We start from the raw sequence: 24,822 nt of genomic DNA, 5'->3' as shown, positions 1-24,822 counted from the left end.
CAAGTTTCTAACCGACTGTACTTTAGAGTGGCAGCTGGGTCCAACTGTGACTAATGCACCAGTTTATTGTGCTTTCCTGCCAACTGAGGATCAGGCACAACAGCATACAGCCACCAGCATGTTGAGACCCAGCCGATTTTGAGGCTTCCTTTGTTGTAACTTTTAAAAAGCAACAGTAATAATGGTTTTAATGAAAGACACCGCTGAAGCAGAAATCCCCACCGTGTTCATGGAAACTTGCTTGCTTTTAGGGAATCGTAAACAGGATAAATATTAAACCATAAATTACACAGCAAAACCAAAGACCAAGCTATGAGAAGCACTGCTCTATTGTAAGAAGAGTTTGCGTGTTACCTCTTAATTATAGTTTATGCGCTTCAGCTGGATAGTGCAAGTCAGTATGGGTGAATGTGCTGCAGACATATTTTTACTCTTTAATACTTTCACATCTGTTTTACATTTCATGAATTGGATATGCAACAAATAATTCAGTGAGTGGTGGGGAGGGGGGCAGGCAGTGAAAGAAAAGCTAAGTTATGGACTATTATACAGGATTTCCAACAGCAATTAGAACTCGCTCTTTATTTGAAAGCTTTCCTAACAATGAGCCAGTGCAAAGGATACAACAGTCAAGAATTCTATTCTACGGTTGTCACCCCTGTGCAGGTAGATTTTGAAATAACTAACACAAATTTATACACACAGCATTTGTTATTCCTTCCCCGCAACAGATATCTGAACGTAGCTTTGCATCTTGCCTAAGTCATAGGTTGCAATCTGGACTATTTAAAAAGGCAAATATGTCCAGTTAAAATACTTGGTACCGTTAATTCAAATCTAATGGAGGACTCAATTCATTTAACTTGTCTTCCACTTCTCCTGATCTCTACCTCAAAACGAGTGACTGTCTGCAGCATTGGGCTCCTGATATTAAATTCACTTTCACCCTCAAAAGCAAGTGCCTCTTCCCCTTCCTTAAGGAACTCTTCCCAAAAGGCTGTGGATATTGGAATGATTGCAGCTCCCGAGACAGAGATCAATTTATAGTTAGGCAAGGGCATGAAGGGAGTAAAGGCAAGTAGATGGAGTTAAGGTGCAGATCACCCATGATCTAAGTAAATTGCAGAGCAGGAGAGGGCGTGGTCTGTTCCTGAGGCGTGAACTATTCCCTGTGGAAAAAGTAAAATGCTTCCGACAGAATTCTGGTTGTTGGCTCCACTGATCTGTGCCAGAAATTAACAACAGGTCATTACTAGGGTAAGTATCCAGGCAAGTATCAAGCAATAGACCCAAGTCTCCGACACCGAGGTCAGTGCCAGAAGCATTATCGGAGGGGCCCAGGCAACACAAGTGTCCATTGGAAACTTAAACTTCCCGAGCAATTACTGCGCATGTGGTGAGGTCAGAACTTCTGATGAGTCCCAATGCGCAACGGTGGCGAAAGTCTCAACATTTGCCACTGCTGGCATCGGAAGATTTGGGCCAATACTTTTGAACCATCCAAAAACATTCAATTTTTGGAGGTGCAGCTTGATTAGCCCAGCAGAGCAAGGTCATATCCAGCTGGGCTTTAAAAACAGAGTCTTGAGATCTTCAGGATAAAAGGAGAGGAGATGTAATACGCCAGATTCCCAAGTCACAGGTTTGTCCACCTGAGCATTTAATATTGATACAAAAATCAAAAAAGGTAAAAAGTAAACGACTAATTGTAATCAGATAAAGCAAAAGACATGAAAAGCAATTAAACCCAGGCGCTGGATTCTAAACCACTTCATGGATGTTCCTCAGCTCCTCTCATAGGTTTGTGGTAGACTTCAGGTACTATCCAAAATGCTGCTGTCCTGCTCCACAAGCTTTTCCACATCACAAGCAGAAATACCAAGCAGTCTCATTTTACAGTCCACCAAAGTAGAGAAAAGTCGTAAAGATAACAGCAGAAAAAGATGCCTATCAGTCCATGGTGCTGTTAGAAAATATGTGGAACAAAAGCAGTGTGCAACTCCTCACTTTGGCTTTCAGGTTGCCTACATTACTATTTAGTTCAGATATAAATGTCAGAAGCATGAACATGTGTTCAGCATTAAACACAGAAAACCACACAGACAGCACAAAATAAAGATTTTGCAATAGCAAAAAAAAAACACATTTGGAATTGACCTCATTGAGGATTACACCACAGCTGAAAAAGCAGAGACCTCCACTGAAATGAGCAAGTCATTGGGACTTGAGCCAAAATTTAGTTATCACATTCAAGGCCCAGTTGTTTCTCCTTGGCTGCTGTGATAACTGTGGTACAATTGGTCACAAGGGGTTCCTGATGTTTATCCATTGGGCAGAAGACATTGTTAAATGTTTGAGGAGGGAGGGCATGATCAGGCTCAGCTGCAATGCTATCCATGGTCAAACAGCTTGTGTTAGTTACTGTCTAGGTTTAAATGTGCAGCATAGTCATTTAGACAAAATATCAGACCTGTTGGGGGCCGATGGAATTTTGTCCCATCATTAATCACTCTGTTCAGCAGAGGAAAAAAAACTGGAGGGGGGATTGCGTCAGTACAAAACATACACATTTTTGTTCCTTATATTTATAGCCTCCATATTTAAAAAAAATGTCTATCACCATCTTCCCACAAGCCATAAAAAGGGGTTAGCTAAATGCAAGTCTTTTATGTAGAACTGTAATGGTTTCTCTTTAGAGATGCATTTAAAGACCAGCAACAAAAAATGTTACGTTTGTAGAAACTGCATAATTTAGGCACATTCAAATGGATGTGAGAATTATCTTCTGGACATTTAGATCATAAGCCTGGCATGTGGCCTTGGGCAGAATTTCAAAACCCAATGTTGCAACACAAGCTCTCTCTCCTCTTTAAGGAGTGAAGAAATCTTCATTTGAATCCTGGTTAACACATCTCCAAATATCATTCCTTTTCCTCAAATCTGCCACAATAAAGGACACTAACTGAATCAAACAATTTAGGAGAGGTCATCAGATCCCTACAATTAAAAAACTTAAATCAATTAGCGAGGAGTTAGCTTGAGATGCCTTTTAGCCAATTGCATTCTTAATTCCAGGTTCTTCAGAAACAAGTGAACGATTTGATTTATTTCTCAGAGATAAAACCAACCCAATCCATTAGAGCCTTCTCATTCTGTCCGCTTCCTTGACAAGAATCTTATGTGAAACTGCTTTTCAAGTAGGTGTATATTCACCCTCCAACTGCAATTCTCCTGCCATTAAACGCATTACTTCTGACTTAATTTTAGGCCCACTTTAATTGAGGGGACAGCAATTCATTAAAATGATACTGACATCAATTCAGGACAGTTTGAAGAATGGTGGTTATGAAGATAGCCTTAACAGGAAGACAACTGCTCAGTTAGCAAGCATGACCTATAAAAGGGGGACATATTCTGCAGCTTAAATCCTAATCGCAACACTGTCTAGCGTTAGCCCAAGTATGGATTGCATAGACCAAGAGTTGTCTCACTTATCCCAAGTGCCATTGCTTAAAAGGATGGCTGCAATGTGGCTGAGAGTCAAAGTGTCGCACTTTCCCCAGTTACTTAATAACAGCATTTGTGGTCATAATTGTCACAAACTGAGTTAACATCAGCCACAGATCCTAAAGAGGAATTGCTTGTAAATAGAGTTTATTGGGTTTTTTAAAATTAAAAATCAACCTGACAACCATGGTGACTACATTGCACTTCTGTTGTAAACTAAGCACATTCTAAACAAATAGGGGCTTATAATTAGTGATTTACATATATAGAATCAACAACACAGAAACAAGCCATTTGGCCCAAATGCTGGTGTTTATGCTTGACATGAGCTTCCTCCCACCTTGCTTCATTTCACCCCATCAGTACATCCTTCTATCCCTTTCTCCCTCATACTTATTTAGCTTTCCTTTATATGTTTGTTTTAAATGCTCAACATGCCTTCTATTAAACAATCAGTGTCCTAGACCATTGTGATACAGTGTTATTTTCTGATCAGTGACTAATGCAGAGTTATGACAATACAGAGCCTACACAAACTTCAGGGTAGGTTTCTGTGGAGCACATTTTGTTAAAAAACTTTTGGCATATTTAAGAGCAATTGTTACACACCGGAGTTGAACCTTCTGTCCCTTCCAGCTATGAATTACTGTACTATCCCATGACAGCTTGACAAAAATACAACACTAGGTTTCAAGAATAGAAAAAGTAGATTACCTTTGCAAATTTGAGACTTTAGACACTATTGTCACAACATTTGCAGGTTCAACAAAAATGTCGAAAAGGAAGAGAGCAGCAAAGAAAAGACATTTTAAAGTGAAGCAACTTCTGCAAATATTGCAGGCTGACCACTGTGTTCGAACAGTAGTGCAGAAACCATTTTGCCATTACGTGTGATAGGAAATGAGCCTGACTATTGGCAATTACAGCCTGAGGAAGCAAAGAGTCAAGCTCAGGAAGCACTGGGGCAAGGCCAGTCAGCTGCCACTGAAAAATAAGGAATAAATAGATGGACTGACCATTCAAAACTGACACATTTGAATGACTCCTATGGTGTGGCAAATGGTACATTTGAAGAAAAGGCAAAAGAACATCAAGTTTACATCCTTAGAACAGCGATGTGGGTCTTGGCCGCTGGCTCTCTAGCTGATAAGAGCCCCACGTCACCTCTTTTCAGGCAAGCCTACTGCATCTTGTTCCACTCGGGCACTTGACAGGCCAGTGGTTGGCCTTCCCCTGAGATCAAGGACCCCAGGGGCAGAAGCCCTATTCAGAAATGCTGGTCTTGAACAGCAGCACCACAGGGCAGGCAGTGGCTGCTGCTGGTATAAGACATCCACCCAAGGTCTAGTATTGCTGCTGGATCCCTGGCCAGAGGAGAGTGGTGTGGTGGGGTGGGAGAACAAAATCACAAGCAGAAGGGGTGTTGCAGCCAAGGGGTGGTGGAGGGGGTCAGCAGCAGGCTCTGTGGGCATTTACTAGATAAGTAAATGAGGGAGTACAGGAATAGAAGGGTTAGATGAAATAGGATGGGAGGAGGTTCACATGGAGCTTAAAAACACCTGCAGAGATCAATTGGGCTGAATGAATTATATGTAATACGTAAATCAGATTGGGTAAGTTTTGCAAGGCATGATTTAACAGCTGGAAATCTGGAGATCATCCAATTATGCACCTGCTCAAGTTTCACATCTATGGTGTAGAGAGGGGGGGATAATTTCATGGGGAACAAATGTGATTGTTGCAAATATTTATTTACAAAATCCATTGTTATTGCTATTGCTCTTGCTACAACACTTCAAATATTGGTTGCTGTTTAGACCTGGAAGCAAAATCACTCATTATTTCATGAAATTATTGTTCATATCTCAAGAATGCTTCACCATCTATGGCGGTAAGGAATAATTTGTTGTCTAGCATCCTGCATAGCTATTATCTCACTTACCTGAGCTATTAATTCTGCTGCTTGCAGGCACCCACACACAAATCATGCTACTGAGAATTTGACAGTCAAACTACCTGCAACATTTGATCTGTCAGGCTTTGCAAAGTTAACTCAATCCAGAACAATCGCTCTTGTTTTTTTCTGGATTTGGAGGAAATTCAGAGGTTTGACTATTCTAGCCATTTATAGCAACATCAAACTTTCTGTATATTCTATTCTCTTAGAGCAAATTATGCTGCTATTTCAGCAAATAATGAAACAAAGCTTTGTAGCTTGGAATTCTGGATTTAGGCATGGATGTTAAATGTTATGGAATCGAGGAAGGTAGGTGGAGATTAGACATAGACCAACCATGATTTAAGTGCAAAGCAGAATAGCTCAAGTGGATAAACGGCCTTCTCCTGTTCCTATTCAATTCCTAGTTTACATTCATTATTTAGTGACAACTAATGTCGTACACCCAGCTATTAATTCGTTTTAAAGGTGAAGGAAACGCACCTCTTTCCAAAGCAATGAGCTCTACAAGCACCATCTCCTCACACATCTAAAACACCTACTGGAGCGGCAGAAAACAGACATTGAGCCAAAGACAGAGAAACAACAATTGACAAGCAAAAGAAATGGAGTTTTAAGTGACGAGGATCTTAAAAACAAAGGGGAGGTAGGTGGAATGACAGAGGGGTTTGGGAGAAGGCGTTCTCTAGAGCAAAACCTAGCAATCACACCATTGATTGTCTAATGGTCAACAAGAGAACACACAGGAGGCCAGAGTCAGAGAAAGTGTGTATGCTGGAAGAATTACAGGGATGTGCAAGTCGGTGGCAGGAAGTTTAAAATGGGACATTTGCTGCTAATCCCAATCTACCAAAGTCAGTCAGTGACAATGCAAGGATGGGCAAGTGGAACTTGGTGAGATGGCATTCAAGCAGCAGAATTTGGTAAACTGAAATTTGGGGAGGAAAGAGGATGCGAGACCTGGGGGATTTTGACACATGACTTTTTCATTGACGTTCTGGCATGCAAACTGTACAAGTTACATATAGAATAATATTTCTTTACATTTAAATGATCAGCATTAATACTTTGGATAATATAGAAGGCAAAATTGCTTTTAATTACAAATACGCTTATTTATGAAACACCAGCTGCCTTTGATTGGCTTTTTTTCCCCCCACAGTTACAGTTTTCTGGCTAAGTCTGGAGGAGAAAGTATGAATGAGGGTTTTAACAGGGGTAAACTGAAATAGGGGTGGAGGTAGGCAATTGTGATGGAGAGGGTATGGGATTAAACTGAACTCCAAGATTGTCAACAATGGTTAACACAAAGACACTACCCTGTAAGGTTCACAGAATTAGTGATAAAGTAACAAGAGCTGACAACTGTGGCTTCAGTCTTCTCAATATTTAGCTGGGATTTATTATGACTCATGGAAGACTACAGGTCAGGCAAGAGTTGGACAAAACAGTCATAGCGGAGGAGTGGAGACAATGGCAATTAACAATTCCACTAATATGACAAACAGAGGAAAAGTAAGGGAAGAGGACTGTATGGTCAACGGTGTTGAAGTTTGCAGAGGAGTCAGAAAGCAAGTCAAGAAGGAGTAGCAGGGAGAATGCAACGTCACAGCAGAGTGTATAGGTATCCCCCATTTAAAGCACCTAACAACACGCTGTCATTTTAGCGAGGTTATCAAATTAGGGACATTACCCAATAGCGCTGCTATCATTTTCATTTTAACACAAGGTGTATTAAAATGATAATAAACTCCCACAGTTTATTGCTCGCCACCTCCATCCTTGACCCTTCTGACTCACTACCTCTCCCACATAGCACCTCCCTCTGACTCACCTGCTTGCCGTTTCCTCTCACCAACCTTCACACTTGCAGCTCACCTCGCTCCCTCCCTCTTGCTGTCCTGGTCCCAAACTCTTGCTCACCGCGAGGGAGCAGCAGAAGAAAGTGTTGAGCAGGAGAATTAGGAGAGTCAGTGAGCTGAAGGTGGGGTGGCAGTGAGATGATAAGTTGAATGAGTTTGTATTGTAAGTTAACAGTTAGAGAGGATTTTGGGACCAGTTAGGTTCAAGGCAGCCAATAGACTTTAAATGTAAAAGTTACAGGTCAGGAATGTTTTCTTCTTGGGGGAGATGGTGGCATAGTGGTAAGAGTCATAGAGGTCTACAGCATAGAAAAAGGCCCTTCAGCCCATCGAGTCTGCGCTGGTTAAACAAGTACCTAACTATTCTAATCCCATTTTCCAGCACTAAGCCCATAGCCTTGTATGCCATGGCATCGCAAGTGCACATCCAAATACTTCTTAAAAGTTAGGAGGGTTTCTGCCTCTACCACCCTTTCAGGCAGAGAGTTCCAGGTTCCCACCGCCCTCTGGGTGAAAAAATTCATCCTCACATCCCCTCTAAGCCTCCTGCCCCTTACCTTAAATCTATGACCCTTGGTTATTGATCTCTCCACCAAAGCGAAAAGTTCCTTCCTGTCTACCCTATCTATGCCCCTCAATCATGTCCCCCCCTCAATCTCCTCTGCTCCAGGGAAAATAACCCCAGTCTATCCAATCTCTCCTCATAACTAAAACTCTCCAGCCCAGGCAACATCCTGGTAAATCTCCTCTGCACTCTTTCTAGTGCAATCACATCCTTCCTATAACGCGGATTCCAGAACCGCACGCAATACTCTAGCTGTGGCCTAACCAGCATTTTATACGGTTCCAGTATAACCTCCCTGCTCTTATATTCTATGCCTCAGTTAATAAAGGCAAGTATCCCATATGCCTTCTTAACCACCTTATCTACCTGTCCCGCTACCTAAAGGGACCGGTGGACATGCACACCAAGGTCCCTCTGATCCTTGGTGCTTCCCAAGGTCCTACCATTCATCATATATTCCCGCGCCTTGTTTGTCCTGCCCAAGTGCATCACCTCACACTTATCGATTAAATTCCATTTGCCACTGATCAGTTCATCTGACCAGACCGTCTATATCCTCCTGTAATCTAAGGCTATCCTCCTCACTATTTACCACATCACCAATTTTTGTGTCACCCGTGAACTTACTGATCAACCCTCCTACATTCAAGTCTAAATCGTTTATATATATACCACAAACAGCAAGGGTTCAACACCAATCCCTGTGGAACCCCACTGGGCACAGGCAACCAGTCACAAAAACACCCCTCGACCATCACCCTCTGCTTCCTGCCACTCAGCCAATTCTGGATCCAATTTACCAAATTGCCTTGGATCCCACGGGCTCTTACCTTAGTCATCAGCCTTCTATACGGGACCTTATCAAAAGCCTTGCAAGTCCAAGTAGACTACGTCAAATGCATTGCCCTCATCTACACATCTGGTCACCTCTTCAAAAAATTCAATCAAACTGGTCAGACATGACCACCCCTTAACAAAGCCATGCTGTCCTTGATTAATCCCCTGCCTCTCCAAGTGTAGATTAATTCTGTCCTTCAGAATTGCTTCCAATAGTTTCCTCACTACTGAGGTTAGACTGACCGGCCTGTAGTTCCCTAGTTTATCCCTTCTTGAATAACGGTACCACATTGGCTGTCGTCCAGTCCTCTGGCACCTCTCCTGTGGCCAGAGAGGTATTGAAAATTATTGCCAGCATCCCCATCTCCTCCCTTGCCTCACTCAACAGCCTGGGATACAGTTCATCCAGGCCTGGAGATTTATCTACTTTTAAGCCTGCCAGGCGACTTAGAACCTCCTCCCTTTCTATACTAATTTCACTATTTATATCTCAGTCCTTCTGCCTGATTTCCATAGCCACATGTCCCTCTCACTTGTGAACACTGACACAAAGTATTCATTTAGAACCCTACCTACATCTTCCAGCTCCACACACAATTACCACTATGGTCCTTAATGGGCCCTATTCTTTCCCTAGTTATCCTCTTACTCTTAATGTACTAACTTTGGATTTACCTTTATTTTACCTGACAATGTTTTATCATGCCCCCTTTTTGCTTTCCTAATGTCACTGGATGAGTAATACAGAAGCTACTACCATCAATTGTTGTAAAACCCATCTGGTTCACTAATGTCCTTTAGGGAAGGAAATCTGCTGTCCTTACCTGGTCTGGCCTACATGTGACTCCAGACCCACAATAATGTGGTTGACTCTTAAATGCCCTCTGATATGGCCAAGCAAACCACTCAGTTCAAGGGCAATTGGGGATGGGCAACAAATGCTGGCCTTGCTAGTGATGCCCACGTCCCATGAAAGAATAAAGAAAAGATGTGATTTTCATTTAGCACACTGCGTTTTTAGGAATGCATTAGCAGTTCTAAATGAGGAATAGCTGTATTGTTCATAGCTTTGGTTGGGGCTTTCAGTGTAAGGAGCAGGATTCTCTTGAGGGATTCAAATGGAGTTGCAGGCAAAAATAGCCAGCGTTAGGAGGCATCATCACATTCCAGACTCCTCCGATGAAAGCAAAAGATTGGAGATAGGGCAACAGTTAGCTAGAACAAGAAGGTTCAAGGGCACATTTTTTTGGGGGCATGATATGATGATGACAATGATGATGACGACGACAACAACGATAACAAAGACATGGACAATATCAGGTGAGAGAACGATCTCCATGTGAACTCTGATGAGTCTGAGGACGAAGTTAGGCAAACAGCAGCTCCATGCAAAGGGGTTGAGAGATCACTAAGCAGGGGTTGTGGATAAAATAAGCTTCTCAACAAACATGAAATTACCTGTAAAACAAAACCTTTCCAGTCCAACATTCAACCTCTAGCCTCTGTATTAGTGATCATCTCCCTTCAGGAATCTCAAGTAGTACCATGGTGGATGCTGAACATCCTGCATCCCAAGACCCAACGTTATCACAGGAGTAGCTTGGATTTCCATGCAGAAAATTTGCTGTACATTAGCTACCATGGTTAAAAGCATTAAATACACCACAAAGTCAGTAAACAATAATCAACAAACAAAATTAGATTGTCTCATCCAAATTAGTTCATAATGCCATGTGCTGCCCCATCAAATTCCAAAAATCCTAGCTTTGACCTTATGGTGGTTCAGGTTTCTCTCTCTTTTACACTGTTAACCATGCTATTTGAAGTTAAAAACAGCACTGAATCAAACTGATTTGTAATGAACCACTGAACAGCTGGACCAGGATCCTAGCAGAACATCTCCTATTGCAATTGGAGGTCAGATGTGGAAGCTACTTTGGTGGGGAAAAACGCACGTGAAAACACCAGAAATATCAGCTTCAGGTCAAAACAATCTGAGCCCAAAAGGTAACAAAAAAGCCTTTTCTTGGTAAAGGATGAGCATCTTAAATTTCATTTCAGGAATGAAACCAGACGGATCACCCGGCATCAACCTACGCACCGGAAACGCCAACTGCAAACTCAGCCCTGTTGACCCTGCAAAGTCCTCCTTACTAACATCTGGGGCTTGTGCCAAAATTGGGAGAGCTGTCTCAGTCTAGTCAAGCAACAGTCTGACAGTCATCCTCACAGAATCATACCTTACAGATAATGTCCCAGACACCACCATCACCATCCCTGGTATGTCCTGTCCCACCAGCAGGACAGGCCCAGCAGAGGTGCCAGCAGAGGTGGCAGCAGTGGTATTCGGTCAGGAGGGAGTCCTCAACATTGACTTCGGACCCCATGAAACATGGGAAAGAAAACCTCCTGCTGATGACCATGTACCACCCTCCCTCAGCTGATGAATCAGTGCTCCTCCATGTTGGATACCACTTGGAGGAAGCACTGAGGGTGGCAAGGGCACAGAACGTACTCTGGGTGAGGGACTTCAACATCCATCACCAAGAGAGTAGCTCAGTAGCACCACTGCAGACCAAGCTGGCTGAGTCCTAAAGGACATAGCTGCTAGACTAGGGCTGCAGCAGGTGGTGAGGGAACCAATAAGAGGGAAAAACATACTTGACCTCCTCACCAACCTGCCTGCTGCAGGTGCATTTGTCCATGACTTTGCAGTGGTCACTCCTACCCGATACGGTCGTTGTGGAGGTGAAATCCGGCCTTCACATTGAGGATACCCTCCATTGTGTTGTGTGCCACTACCATCGTGCTAAGTGGGATAGGTTTCAAACAGATCTAGGAACTCATGACTGAACATCCATGAGGTGCTCTGGGTCATCAGCAGAATAATAGTACACAAGCACAATCTGTAACCTTGTGGCCCAGCATATGCCCCACTCTAACAATACCATCAAACCAGGGGTTCAACCCTGGTTCAATGAAGAGTGCAGGAGGGCAAGCCAGTAGCAGCACCAGGCATACCTAAAAATGAGGTGTCCACCTGGTGAAGTTACAACACAGGAATACTTGCATGCCAAACAGCATAAGCAGCAAGTGACAGACAGAGCTACGCGATCCCTAAACCAACAGATCAGATCTAAGCTCTGCAGTCCTGCCACATCCAGTCGTGAATGGTAGTGAACAATTAAACAACTCACTGGAGGAGGAGGCTCCACAAATATCACATCCTCAATGTTGCAACCGCCCAGCAACTCAGCGCAAAAGGCTGAAGCACTTGCTACAATCTTCAGCCAGAAATGCCAACTGGATGATCCATCTCAGCCTCCTCCTCCGGAGGTCCTCATCATCACAGATGCCAGACTTCAGCCAATTCGATTCACTCCACGTGATATCAAGAAACGGCTCAAAGCGCTGGATAATGCAAAGACTATGGGCCCTGACAATATTCTGGCAATAGCACTGAAGATTCATGCTCTAGAACTTGTTGTGCCCCCTAGCCAAGCTGTTCCAGTACAGCTACAACACTGGCATCTACCCAGCTATGTGGAAAATTGCCCAGGTATGTCCTGTACACAAAAAGCAGGACAAATCCAACCCAGCCAATTACTAGCCCATCAGTCTACTCTTAATCATCAGTAAAGTAATGGAAGGGTTCACCAACAGTGCTATTAAACTGCACTTGCCTAGCAATAACCTGCTCACCGATACCCAGTTGGGTTCCGCCACAGCCACTCAGCTCCTGACCTCATTACAGCTGTGATACAAATATGGACAAAAGAGCTGAACTCCTGAGGTTAAGGGGAGAGTGATTGCCCTTGATATTAAGCCACATATGATCGAGTGTGGCACCAAGGAGCCCTAGCAAAATGGGAGTCAATGGGAATCAGAGAGAAAGCTCTCCATTGGTTGGAGTTATACCTAGCACAAAGGAAGATGTTTGTGGTTGTTGGAGGTCAGTCATCCCAGCTCCAGGACAGCACTGCAGAAGTTCCTCAGGGTAGTGTCCTCAGCCCAAACATCTTCAGCTGCTTCATCAATGACCTTCTTTCCATCATAAGGTCAGACGTGGGGATGTTCGCTGATGATTGCGCAATGTTCAGCACCATTCATGACTCCTCAGATACTGAAGCAGTCCAAATGTAGCAAGACCTGGACAATATCCAGGCTTGGGCTGATGAGTGCCACACAAATGTCAGGCAATAATCATCTCCAACAAGAGAGAGAATCCAACCATCGCCCCTTGATGTTCAATGACATTACCATCACTGAATCCCCCACTAACATCATCCTGGGGGTTGACCAGAAATTGAACTGGACTAGCCATATAAATACTGTGGCTACAAAAGCAGGTCAGAGGCTAGGAATCTTGCAATGAGTAGCTCACCTCCTGACTCCCCAAAGCCTGTCCACAATCTCCAATGCCCAAGCCAGGAGTGTGATGGAATACTTCCCACTTGCCTGGATGACTGCAGCTCCCACAACACAAGAAGCTTGACACTGTCCAGGACAAAGCAACCCAATCAATTCGCCACCTCATCCATAAACATTCACTCCCTCCACCACCGACACACAGTAGCTGCAGTGTGTACCATCTACAAGGCTCCTTCAACAGCATCTTCCAAACCCATGACCATCGTCATCGAGAAGGACAAGGGCAGCAGAAAGATGGGAAAACCACCACCTGGAAGTTCCCCTCCAAGTCACTCACCATCCTGACTTGAAAATATATCACCGCTCCTTCACTGTCGCTGGGTCAAAATCCTGGAACTCCCTAACAGCACTGTGTGTGTACCTACACCACATGGACTGCAGCGGTTCAAGGTGGCAGCTCACCACCACCTTCTCAAGGGCAACTAGGGATAGGCAAGAAATGCTGGCCCAGCCGGTGAAATGCACATCCCATGAATGATTAAAAGTTTTCAGTCCCTGTAAATACTCAAGTAGTTTTTCCACAATTACAAGAACATTGCTCACAGAAGTCTGCGGAATCACTACTCCGGGCACAAGTTTTGACTGTATATATCTGAAGTTTACTTCAGATTAACTAGAAAAACTTTAAAATGACCAAGGGGAGGATACTCCCCTCATTGGGCAAGCATGGCTGGTGTGCCCAGGAGTGGCCGCAAAACTGTCCACCACCCACGATTTCATACTGGCTGGCCAATTAACGGCCAGCCAGTGTGAAAGTCATGCTGGGAGCTTCAACGCTGCCGGGGGTGGGGGAGAGCACGAGTGAAGATTCGAAAAATAGGGAAAACATGTCCCCACATGCGAGTCTGCCACATGATAAAAGGAACATGTGAAAAATGAGTTTAAAAATTTTAATTGTTTTTCAGTCATTGTTGGAAACCTCATCCTGCCCACGGATGAGGTTTTGCAAAATTACGAAGGCTGCCTGGCCTATTCGCCCACCCGTCAACTGTAAGGTTGGATGGGCAGCGAAAAATTCAATTTAATTAATTGATTAAGGGCTCAATAGCCTTAATTGTCAACGGGCGCACTGCCGACTTTTGCGCTGCCAGCTGACCAAAATACTGCGTGAGTATGCGGTGACGTTGGGACGCTCACCTGAGGTCATCGCACACTATTTCATACTCGTGCATGTCAGGGGCGCGCTCGCATGCCAAGCTGAAAATCCTTCCCCAAGTTTTGGGAATAACTGATCAACTGGATAAATGGAAGCACATTTGCAACATTTATCAAAGATGGGAAATCAATTTTATTGCTAACATTTGATGCTATATCTTACTTCAATTTTGATTTCCCTTCCTTTAGCCCTCGACCTGCAGTTAACCTAGGTACACAGATTTTGTATAAATGCATTCTTGATGTAAATGAATGGACAATTCCAATCCAATCTTTATAACATGTTACAGGCCTGGGTAAAGTATAACCCTGATATAGGCATTTAAACATATGCAAATTAGTTGTTTGTAACAGGAGGAAAGGCAGAAGGGGAGATAAAACTGTACTCACCCCCAGCCATCTTGCACCCTTGCTGGCCGCTTGTTGTATTTGGACTTTCTTCAAGGTTACATTATAAATAGCCCCTTCTTCTACCTCTTCGCCCCAGTCTTGGATTGGATTGTGCTGTGGAAGAATCAAACCCAAAATAGAGTAAATCCCTCTGGAGAAGCTCCTGAAATTGTGTGTCAAGAATGTAAGGAGCGTTATATCTAATTATAGACCCCTTCAGGAAAAGTTGAGGAAACTTGGTCTACTTCGCATACTGCTCTCAAAATTACACTAAAATATTCGCAGCAATGCTCACGGGACTTTTCACGCATTTTGAGGAGGCTTTGCAACATTAAATTGACAAGAAATGCAAATTATCCCCATTTCAAAATCTGCAGTAAAAACCCTCCTCACTGTGCTGACATTTTCCTTACATCCACAATGCAAAATCCCTTCACACAGAGAAAGGGAGGTTTAAAAATCAGTTTCTAATATTAGTACAACTCTGCGCATCGGTTTTTAAAACTCAATATTGTACATTTCTATTAGTTTATGTCGCCCATTGATTCATGTATTTATGACACACAGTGCAATGTACAGCATGCCTACATGAGGGGGGGGGAAGAAAGTGACTGCTCCTCTCCCCACTCATGCCCCAGCATTTACATGACAACATCCTGGGAAAGCTCAAGGGCTCAATTTTGATGCCAAATGGGTGCTACAGAAAGAGCAGCATTCCACTTTGAGTGAACACGTTGCAAATCTGTGTTTCGGTTTCCCCTTTGGCTATAATCAAATTAAGCCTAATTAACGTTGGCACAGTAGGAATCAATTAAAAAATGAAACCCACACTTCAAAAATCCATCATGATCCCATGGGATCCTTAGTTTTGAAGCTCAAGCATGAAAAAACCTTATGGAATATCATTTATGTTTACCAGGCAGCAGAAAGGACAACACAATACTTTTCAGACACTGCACTACACTATTCAGTGACAAGGAATGCTAACTACAGAGCTTTGGCTCTGGTTCCCTCAGACCCACTGTTTAAATGGAACTCAAAGAGAAGCATAACCGACTGTACCATTTTATACTTCCAAGGTAACCACATTCGTTTTTTCCTTTTCATGACGACTCCAGAGATCCTTAAGCACTTGGATCTGAAGTTTTAGCAATCCTGTCACATACTCCACTAAGTTCCAAAGCTAAGCAGCACAGTAACAAGTCCATTTCTGGCACAGAGTTCAGCTGCAACTCCTCCCACTAGTATGTGATGCAATGCTTTCCTGTTTGTATCCCTGAACTTAAACCTTTACTTCCAATGTCCCTTTCCACCTCCTCTCCTCCCCCCCCACCCCCCCAAAAATTCTATCCGCTGTTCTGGTCACACAACAGCCCGTCTCCTTCTCATGCTCTGTCTGCATAAAACTTCAGCAGCAAGATTGGACCCCGGCCACTTGCGAGCCAGGTGCTGAAATGAAAAAGACAGTTTTGTCAGCATTAGAACAAAGGGAAGGAGTGGCAGAGAGAGGCGGGTTTTCAGGCAACATTATCTGCCTGTATAGGCTTGTATGAATAATTAAAATCAGGCCAACTCAATTGAGACATCCGCACTGCACCACGTGGCTGTCTATTAACAAAGAAAAACATCTACAGACAAGTAGAATATAAACTTTCCAGCTAAACATACAGTAATTAAATAGAAAGCACCTCAAAACAAAAGCAACTTTCTGTTCACACAGCCCCTTTCATTCTGCACATTTTCAAAAAAAAAGTGTTATTGAGATGATGCCAACAAAGTCAAATAGGATTTAAGTCAGGCGCAGAAAGATAGGACAAGTCCTTAAGTTTTTGGATTACAATATTTTTCACGATTAATTTGATTCTTTTCCCCTCACTCCCTATCTAATGTGAGGGGGAGCAGACTAAAAAGATCAACATTTGCACAATACATAAAAAAGACAAGTCATATTCGTAAAAACTTTCACAGCGGGATAAATATTTGCAAGTGGGAAAATGTTGTTCAGCTGCCAAAGTACTTGCATGAAACCTTCCCCATTAATACAGCAGAAACACTGAATTAGCAGGGTGGTGCTGTGGAGGAGATTGGAGCCAAACCACATGGCTGCACTTTCTAATGGAGATGGCAATAATCAATGGTTAAATACACCTCATTTTTTGACGTATGTCCCAGTAGGCTCATCCTATGTGGGAGGCTTCTCTAGCTAGATTTTGCACATTTATAAATCAATAAATACTGAAAAGATAGCTTCTTGTCACATGCAACTCCAGTACTGGTAGCCAGATTACTTACTAAGCAATCAGGTGGTACAGTTACTTCGAAACAAAAATTCTGGTGATGGGATTAAATCTGGCTGTCAAAGAAATACCCTCCTCTACTTCAGCAAAAACATCAGCATCTAAAAGTACTGAGGGTTTAAATAATAAATCACAAATTTCCTACAAGGATTCGAAACATAATAAAAAAGGATAACCATACAAATTCAACTCCAATGATCGGGTCAGACCCTTTCCCTGCACTCAGACTCTTTTGTACATCTCCCAAACAGCATATCATCATCATACAATGCAATGTTCCCATGGAAACACTAGATAATCTGTATCTGCGTCTAAAAGCACCAAGTGACATTGAGATGCACAGCCTTCTCTCGGGTGTGGAAGACTAGACAGATGCCGAGATAGACATTTGATAAATTGTCACCACTGCTTTGATGACCTTGCTCATCTCATCTCCCTCAAGCACAAGGCAGTCTGCAGGATCCAGCGGGGAAAATAAAATGCAACGAGCACATGTTTCTACAGTAATTAATTTGGCCCGACACACCACAAACTTGCATCTACCAGATACAAAAATGTTTTTTCTAGTTCCTCCACACTTAAGTTCTTGTTTGTTGAAGAATCGTAACTGAAGTGGATGCATCTGTATTCACTGGCAACTGCACACAAGCAAAGAACAAACCTCTGTTTTGCATTATTCTTAAGGAAGCACGATTTTGCTAAATAACTTTGGATACAGCCACATAACTAACTGATAACGTTGTTCAGTATTTGGGGAGTTTTTAAAACAAACTCTGTTCTACAAACACCAGCTTCCAAGTGCTGACCGAGACTGGCGGCCTTTATGTGTGCTTACTTGTCATAACCGCATAGATACTTCAATTCTCAAACTTATTTCAGTTACACAGGTGAATAATTTTTCAATTAAAAATTCAACCCTAGAAAATGCAATATAAAATTCCAGTTTTGTTACTACATAGCTAACAGGATGCCAAATTTCACATTCAAAGAGTAGGAATGTTGCAATGAATTGTTCAAAACCCATCAGCCGGCAGGGTTAAATGTCTTTTTTTTTAAAAAAAACTTGCTGCTTTTAAATGTAACTTTGTATTAAAAAATATAATCATATTTCAATTTCATAAAGAGCTCCATTATTCCAGTCCTGCTCAGCCCTCCCACCTTTAGCTCTATTGTGTTGTACTGAGAAAACCTCACCTTGCAGACTCATAGCAAGCAGCTATAGTTGGACGAACTTTACTTACACCTCCCAACAGAAACAGAGGGCAGTTATAATGTACCACAGGCTCCTTGTTGATCACTGAGTTCAATCACCACCCCGCCCCACATCATCTTCTACCAAGTCTGTTCACTTGTGAACAAGGCCCTTGCCATCCATGACCTTATTGTAGATGGTTGCATTGACATTTCATGTCTCAATAGAAACTTGGCTTACAGGTGGCAACACAGCCTAGTGGGAAGCTTTGAGTAAGGGGCAATATCCTCCACCACCCGCCATGCCCAAACCTCTATGGTGGCACAGCCCTCATGATCTGGTTCCTTCACATATTCCACTGGCACCTCCCTCCAGTGAGCACCTCACCTTGGCGCAGCCCCGGTTCCTTGAAAATCCTCAATCTTACTAGAGTACTGATCGATGAGTCATTTTCCATGATGCCAATTTCCAACTGCCTCACCCCTTAACCCACCCCCCCCCCCCCACCTCTCTCTCTCTATAAAAACTCTCCTACCAATACATATGGCCAACCAACCACTTCTCCATCTTAGCTTCACTATTGTGTTCTGCTGAGTCAACATGATTTGTAGCTGGTATTGTAACAATTCCTTAACGGGCACTGTCTATTTACCTTTCAAGACCACAGACAGCCCTTTCCCAAAAAAATCATCTGATTTCCATACTTCCTGAATCAATGTTTGAGATGATGTTGACCTTTGTGTGACAGCATGGATGTAAACATTTTATCTGATGGAGGGGATATGATTCAGAAGCTCCCCTTGAGGACAAATAGGATGAATGAATGAGTTATATATAGTCTGTCAAATCTGTGCCCATATTTCCTGTAAATCTATGTTAGAACCTCTACAATCAGATTTCCTGTATTGCCACAGTAACAAATCGTCCTAATTAAAATCCTGAATTATACCCTGAGACAGTAAACTACCGCTCCTCCTCAAGCTCCCTGCAGCCCTTGACAGTGAGCCACACCATACCCCATCAAAGCCTCATCACCATAGTCACTCAGCTGACCAGTTCTACTTATCCAGTCGTAGCCAGAAAAATCTCATCTTCTCTTCTTGTTCCTGTACCATTATTGCTTTAAGTTCCAAGGGTCTATGTTTGGCCCCCTCTTCTCATCAACATTCTGCCCCTCAGCAACATTACATCAGGTTCATCATATACATTGGCAACACCCAGCTCAACCTCACCACCACCTTTCTTCACCCCTTCACTGCTCATTTTCTCAGCTTGCTCAGCTCAGTACCCAGTTTTAGATGAACTGTAGCTCCTTCCAATTAAACATCAATAAGACCAAAACCATTGCCTTTGAATCCCTATAAACTATTTCCTTACCATTGCTTTCATTCCTCCCCTCAGGCTGAACCAGGAATTCATAACCTTAGCATCCTATTGGCTCTCAAGGGGAGTCTCTGAATCATATCTTCTCCATCAGAAAAAACTTCTACGTTCATACCGTCACACAAAAGTCTACATCCATCTCAAATATTGATGGCGCACTGGATAGAGACTAAGGCCTCAAATTTAAGAAGCTCATCCTTGGGTTCAAATCTTTTCACAGCTTCAACCCTGCCATTTTTCTTCTCCTCCAGCCCTACAACCCTCCAAGAATTCTGCATTCCTCTAACTCTATCCTCTTACATATCCTCCACTTCCTTTGTCTATCATCAGCAGCCATGCCTTCTGCTATTCAAGCCTGAAACTCTAATTCCCTCCACAGTCCTCTTGGCCTCTCTTCCCCACTCTTTCAAGGTACCCTGGTCCTCACTGCCTCTCTCCCCTCCTTCAAGATACTTCTTAAGGCCACTTTAACCAAACGTTTGGTTACCCCTCCCAAAACCTCCTTTGGCTCAGTGTCAATTTATTTCTCTGAAGCACCTCAGGGCATGTTCCTATGTTAAAGGTTAAAATGAAAATTGTATTACCCATCATGGAAATTCTTCATTATGTAGCATAGCATTGTATAATTCTCATTTACAATTGATATATTGGGCACAGCAGGCAGAAGCCCAGATGCACAACTCATTTTATCAACTGACCTTTTTCTGAGAGGAGATAAGGGGCATCTAGCGTTAAAAAGACCCACTTGAGTATAGCACTCCAGTACACTGTCCTGACCACAAGAACTCAAGGTTTCCTCTCACTAAGGATCAAAAATTAACTCAGTACAAACAGAACACTCTGTGGATGCTTCTGGTCTTCCAACTTGTTTAAACATGAGCCTGACTTTCCAATGTTATTGTAGCACCAACTCTGATACAAAAAAGGTAATATGGTGCAGTAGGGAATGCTCTTCAACTGTGGAACAGTTTATGGTAACTATCCAAAATAGCTATACATCTGATCGTCACTTGTAGCAGATCCCTGACCCAAGAACATTTAGTAGATACTCCGAGTCTAAACAGGAATTCCCAATTAAATTCTTTCAGTTGTTAAGTATTGTGAACATAACCAGTCATAAATCCATAAAAGGTGCTCATCAATCCATAAATACTTTGCATTAGCGATGTTTTTCAAAAAAGAATCAGGTATGGCAGCTATAAATCGATTGGCTGAGGCCCAAACGCTTCAAGTGTAGAACCAAAACATTGCAGATGCTGGAAATCTGAAATAAAAACCAAAATGCTGGAACTGCTCAGGTCTGGCAACATCTGTGGAGAGAGAAACAGAGTTAACATTTCAGGTTGAGATGACTTTTCAGAGTTTAGCTCAGTTTCTCTCTCCACAGATGCTGCCAGACCTGCTAAGCAATTCCTTGTGTCAGTGCACAAGATCAAGAAGGGCCTGTTGCCAAGATCAGTTTAAGACATACCCGCATGGACCAGACCGTGTGTGGTGACTGGCAAACAGAAATGGGGTCCTCCTGCACCAACGCTGGCGGTTCACATTTTATACTCTTATGTAGAAGTCGACCTTTGAAGCTTCGCAAAATCCTTTTTTTCTTACCAGTACAGAAGGTGCCTGTGTGGCTGAAATGATCCAACACTAATTCCCGTGCTTTGCTTTCGCCACTTGGCCCCGCGTCTTTGATTCAAGGATTTATTTATTTTTCCCCCTCTCGAATGACGCAGTGATCACCACCCTCATCTCCGTGACCAGAACACAGCCTATCCTCCAACAGAGCCCCATCTCACCCCTCACTCTAACCTTAGCGCGGAATTAAATTTAAAAAAAAGTCCATTAAAAAAAGTGAAACGAATTATATCTTCCTGTTGCAAGGCCAATGATTGATTCTAATTCAGATTCAAATCTCCTAACTGAATCTTTATGGGTTGAAATTAAGCTGGCTTCAAATGGCACGAGCTCAACAAACAGAGGTCGGTTTTGCATAAACTCGTCCAAGAAGCTCTGTAGCCAACCTCCTGCAGTGTTTTAGAAGAACAAAAAGACACTGCAGTTCCCACAAAAAGCACTCCCACTCCTTTGCAAATCGGTTTGCAGGGTAATAAACCGAGCAAAATTGAGACGAATGGCCAAGAATTAACGAAGCCTTTTAAGAATATATGATTCATCTGGCTGTAAAAACGTACACCTTCAGACAGTGGTTAATCAACTTGTCACTTCGGGGGCCAGGTCAGTGAATCACTGCTTTAATACAGATAAACCTACTTAAAAAAAAAATCACTGACAATCTTCAGAAACATCTTGAGGAAAACAACCATTTAAAGTGACCAACCGCTGAAAGTCAGCTCAGCAACCATTCCTACTGTACTCTAGCATGCTCCAGAAACAGTAACCTCTGTAGCATCTGCAAACAATTTTCCACTTAAAAGTGCATCCAACTATGCCATCTAAATCATTACTCTTTCCACCCCCACATTATACAGAGAATTTTTTTGTTTTATATCATCTTGGTTCCAAGCAACTACTAGTGTCTGCAGTCAGAGAAATACATGGTTGCAGTATTTAGGCGGGGTCCAAAAACATTTAGAAATCATTCTGAATCATGATTATAGGATATTATTGATTCTGTGGACAGCAACGTCTGACAGTGATTAAACATTACGAGGAAACAAAATAAATAATTTGCATTAGTGTCTTTCATCTGTGCAAGGAATCCCAAAAGTGCTTTACAGCCGGTTAGTTACTTTGAAGTGTAATGCAGGAAACACCACAGCACAATTTGCATACAACTGCGTTTCACAAAACAATAACAACACACTGACAATTTTAGATATGCTGGTTGAAGGATAAACATTGATCAATATTGACCAATGTTACCATATATCACGGCATAGCTCCCGCTTTTGGAAAGATTTTGCGAAGCTTCAGAGGTCGACTTCTACAGAGTGTAAGATGTGAACTGCCAGTGTTGGTGCAGGAAGACCTCATTTCTGTTTACCGGTTGCCATGCGCGGTCTAGTCTGTGCATCTTCTTGACAACAGGTGTTGCTGTACATGGTGCAGGTCTGGTCCATTCCTCACTCCTGCACAGTGGCAATCACCTGAGCCATCTTTCGCTTTAGCTGGAGGTCGAAAATGGATCATGTTTGCAGGGAAACGATATACACGCCTCTAGATAAAAGGTGGTAAAAATGTGCCCAATGTTGCCCTCATCCTGATGGCCATCATGATGTGTGCATCAAGCTGTGCATAGGCCCTCAGTACACAAACACCAAGTGTTACTACGTGCTGAGGTTCTACCTGTCCCCGGTGTTGTGAAGGATAGGTCTGGCCACGCTGCCGCGGAACGCTCCAAGTAGTTGGACCGTGCCGTACCACCTGTCCCTCGTGGAAAAATTTATGCAGAGAAACACCTTTGACCACAAATCCATCAGGCAGTGGTCGGCACTTAATGTCCTAGAGGCCCTGTGGGAAAAGGCGATGGTGAATCCTGTCGGATGGTTCCCCGAGCAGACTGTCAAAGTCATTTGGCAGAATGCCTCAGCGCCAGAACTTTCTAGCAAGAACCAAGATGTAGCTTGGTTGGTGGTGAGAAAGGCCCTCCCCGTCAGATCCTTTCTACACACCAAGAGCCTCAACCACTCTGCACGTTGCCCTTGAGGTGGGGAAGACACCGTTGTTCACCTACTTGTGGAACGTGCCTTTGCAAAGATGGTTTGGAGAGAGGTGCAGTGGTTTTTGACAAGGTTCATCCCGAGCAGTTCTGCGACATAGGACTCTGCTCTATGGGCTGTTCCCAAGGGGGGCACACACAAACATCAACTGTAGCTGGAGGATCATCAACTCAGTGAAAGACGCTCTTTGGTCTTCCTGAAACTTGCTGGTTTTCCAGTGCAAAGATTTGTCCATGACCAAGCGTTGCAGACTGGCACATTCCAAGGTCCAGGACTACATGCTGAGGGGTGCACTAAAACTTGGGGCAGCCGCTGCAAAGGCGAAATGGGGAAAGGTCGCTGTCTAAGAACTTTCTGCCATAGTGCACCAAGGGGCTGTATGACACTCAAAGGATGGATGCAGTGAATACTAAATGTATCATAATTGTATTGAAGCACCTCAGAGTGCAACATGTCGATAACTTGAATACATTGCATTGTCCGTAATGACCATGTTGAGATGTCTGTAATGTTCATTGATTGTATTAAAACATCTCTTGATCTGTGAAAAAGTTGAATATGATTGCACATTGTGATGGCCATTTTGAAATGTTGTGTAATGTTCAGATATTTTATGAATAAAGTATATTTTTCAAAAAATGTCCGCTTGATCCCATGCACTGACACACAAGGAGAGTATAACCCTGAACATGTAACCCTGAGTTGAAAATTTGAGGCCCACTCCCAACGAGAGTATAGCCCTAAACATATATTTATTAGTTGAAAAATGGAGGTCAACTTATATGCCGAGGAGTATAGGCCTAAATGTGCATTTTGACACCAAACTGGTTCCCGTACGCCATGATCTAGGATAACTACTCCATTATTGGTGGCCTAGGTCCTAAACTCAAATTCCCTCCCTGAACACACCCCCCTACCTCCCTTTCTTTAAGATACTCCTTAAAGCAATATTGTTATAAAAGAGTTATGTTTTATGTGGCTCTGTGCCAAACCTTGCTTCTGTGATGCACCTTGGGACATTTTATTCTATTAAATGCATTATATAAACAGCTGTCACAAAATACTATCACGGAATCTTTAGTGTCCGCCTGAGGGGGAAAAATGACACCTCCAACAGTGTAGCATTCCCTCTGCACTGCACTGAAATGCAAACCCAGGTTACATGCTCAAGTCACTGTTGTGGGACTTGAACCCACAATCTTCTGTTGAGAATGCTCCCACTGATCCACAGTTGACAGTAAGCAGTATCCATTACAAAAGAATACACTTTTCAAAGTTCAACATTAAAAGTAATAAATCAGTTTATACAATTCAGTTGTTCCCTACAAGAATACACGTACAATTTCTAAAAGACTTTTTAAAAATTCATTCACAGGATGTGGGCTTCGCTGGCCGGGCCAGCATTTATTGCCCAACCCTAGTTGTTCTTAAGGTGAGCTACCTTCTTGGACCGCTGCAATCCATGTGGCCAGACTTAGTGTTTGAGTATTACTGTTGGGTGAACATAAGTAATTTATCTTCATTTTCTGATCATGAAGACCGCATGAATTGTTCTAGAAATGAAGAAAC

At 42.9% G+C, this 24,822-nt stretch overlaps 1 protein-coding gene across 4 annotated transcripts in view; it reads right to left on the bottom strand.

Moving 5' to 3' along the window:
* rgl1 (ral guanine nucleotide dissociation stimulator-like 1) overlaps window positions 1-24,822 on the bottom strand; it is a 177,639-nt gene that overhangs the window by 64,624 nt on the left and 88,193 nt on the right. For 3 of the 4 annotated variants that reach the window (XM_078561568.1, XM_078561564.1, XM_078561565.1), the window contains exon 2: window positions 14,705-14,818. In XM_078561568.1, coding sequence (XP_078417694.1) covers window positions 14,705-14,818 — 114 coding nt within the window. Of the gene's footprint in view, window positions 1-14,704; window positions 14,819-15,766; window positions 15,948-24,822 lie in introns of those variants that run through there. The other variant, XM_078561566.1, reaches the window with a different exon arrangement.

This window comes from Cetorhinus maximus, chromosome 17, assembly GCF_964194155.1.
Source record: "Cetorhinus maximus chromosome 17, sCetMax3.hap1.1, whole genome shotgun sequence".
NCBI classification, from domain to species: Eukaryota; Metazoa; Chordata; class Chondrichthyes; order Lamniformes; family Cetorhinidae; genus Cetorhinus; species Cetorhinus maximus.
The sequence above is the reverse complement of the archived record's forward strand: the minus strand, read 5'-3'. Positions and strand labels throughout refer to the sequence as shown.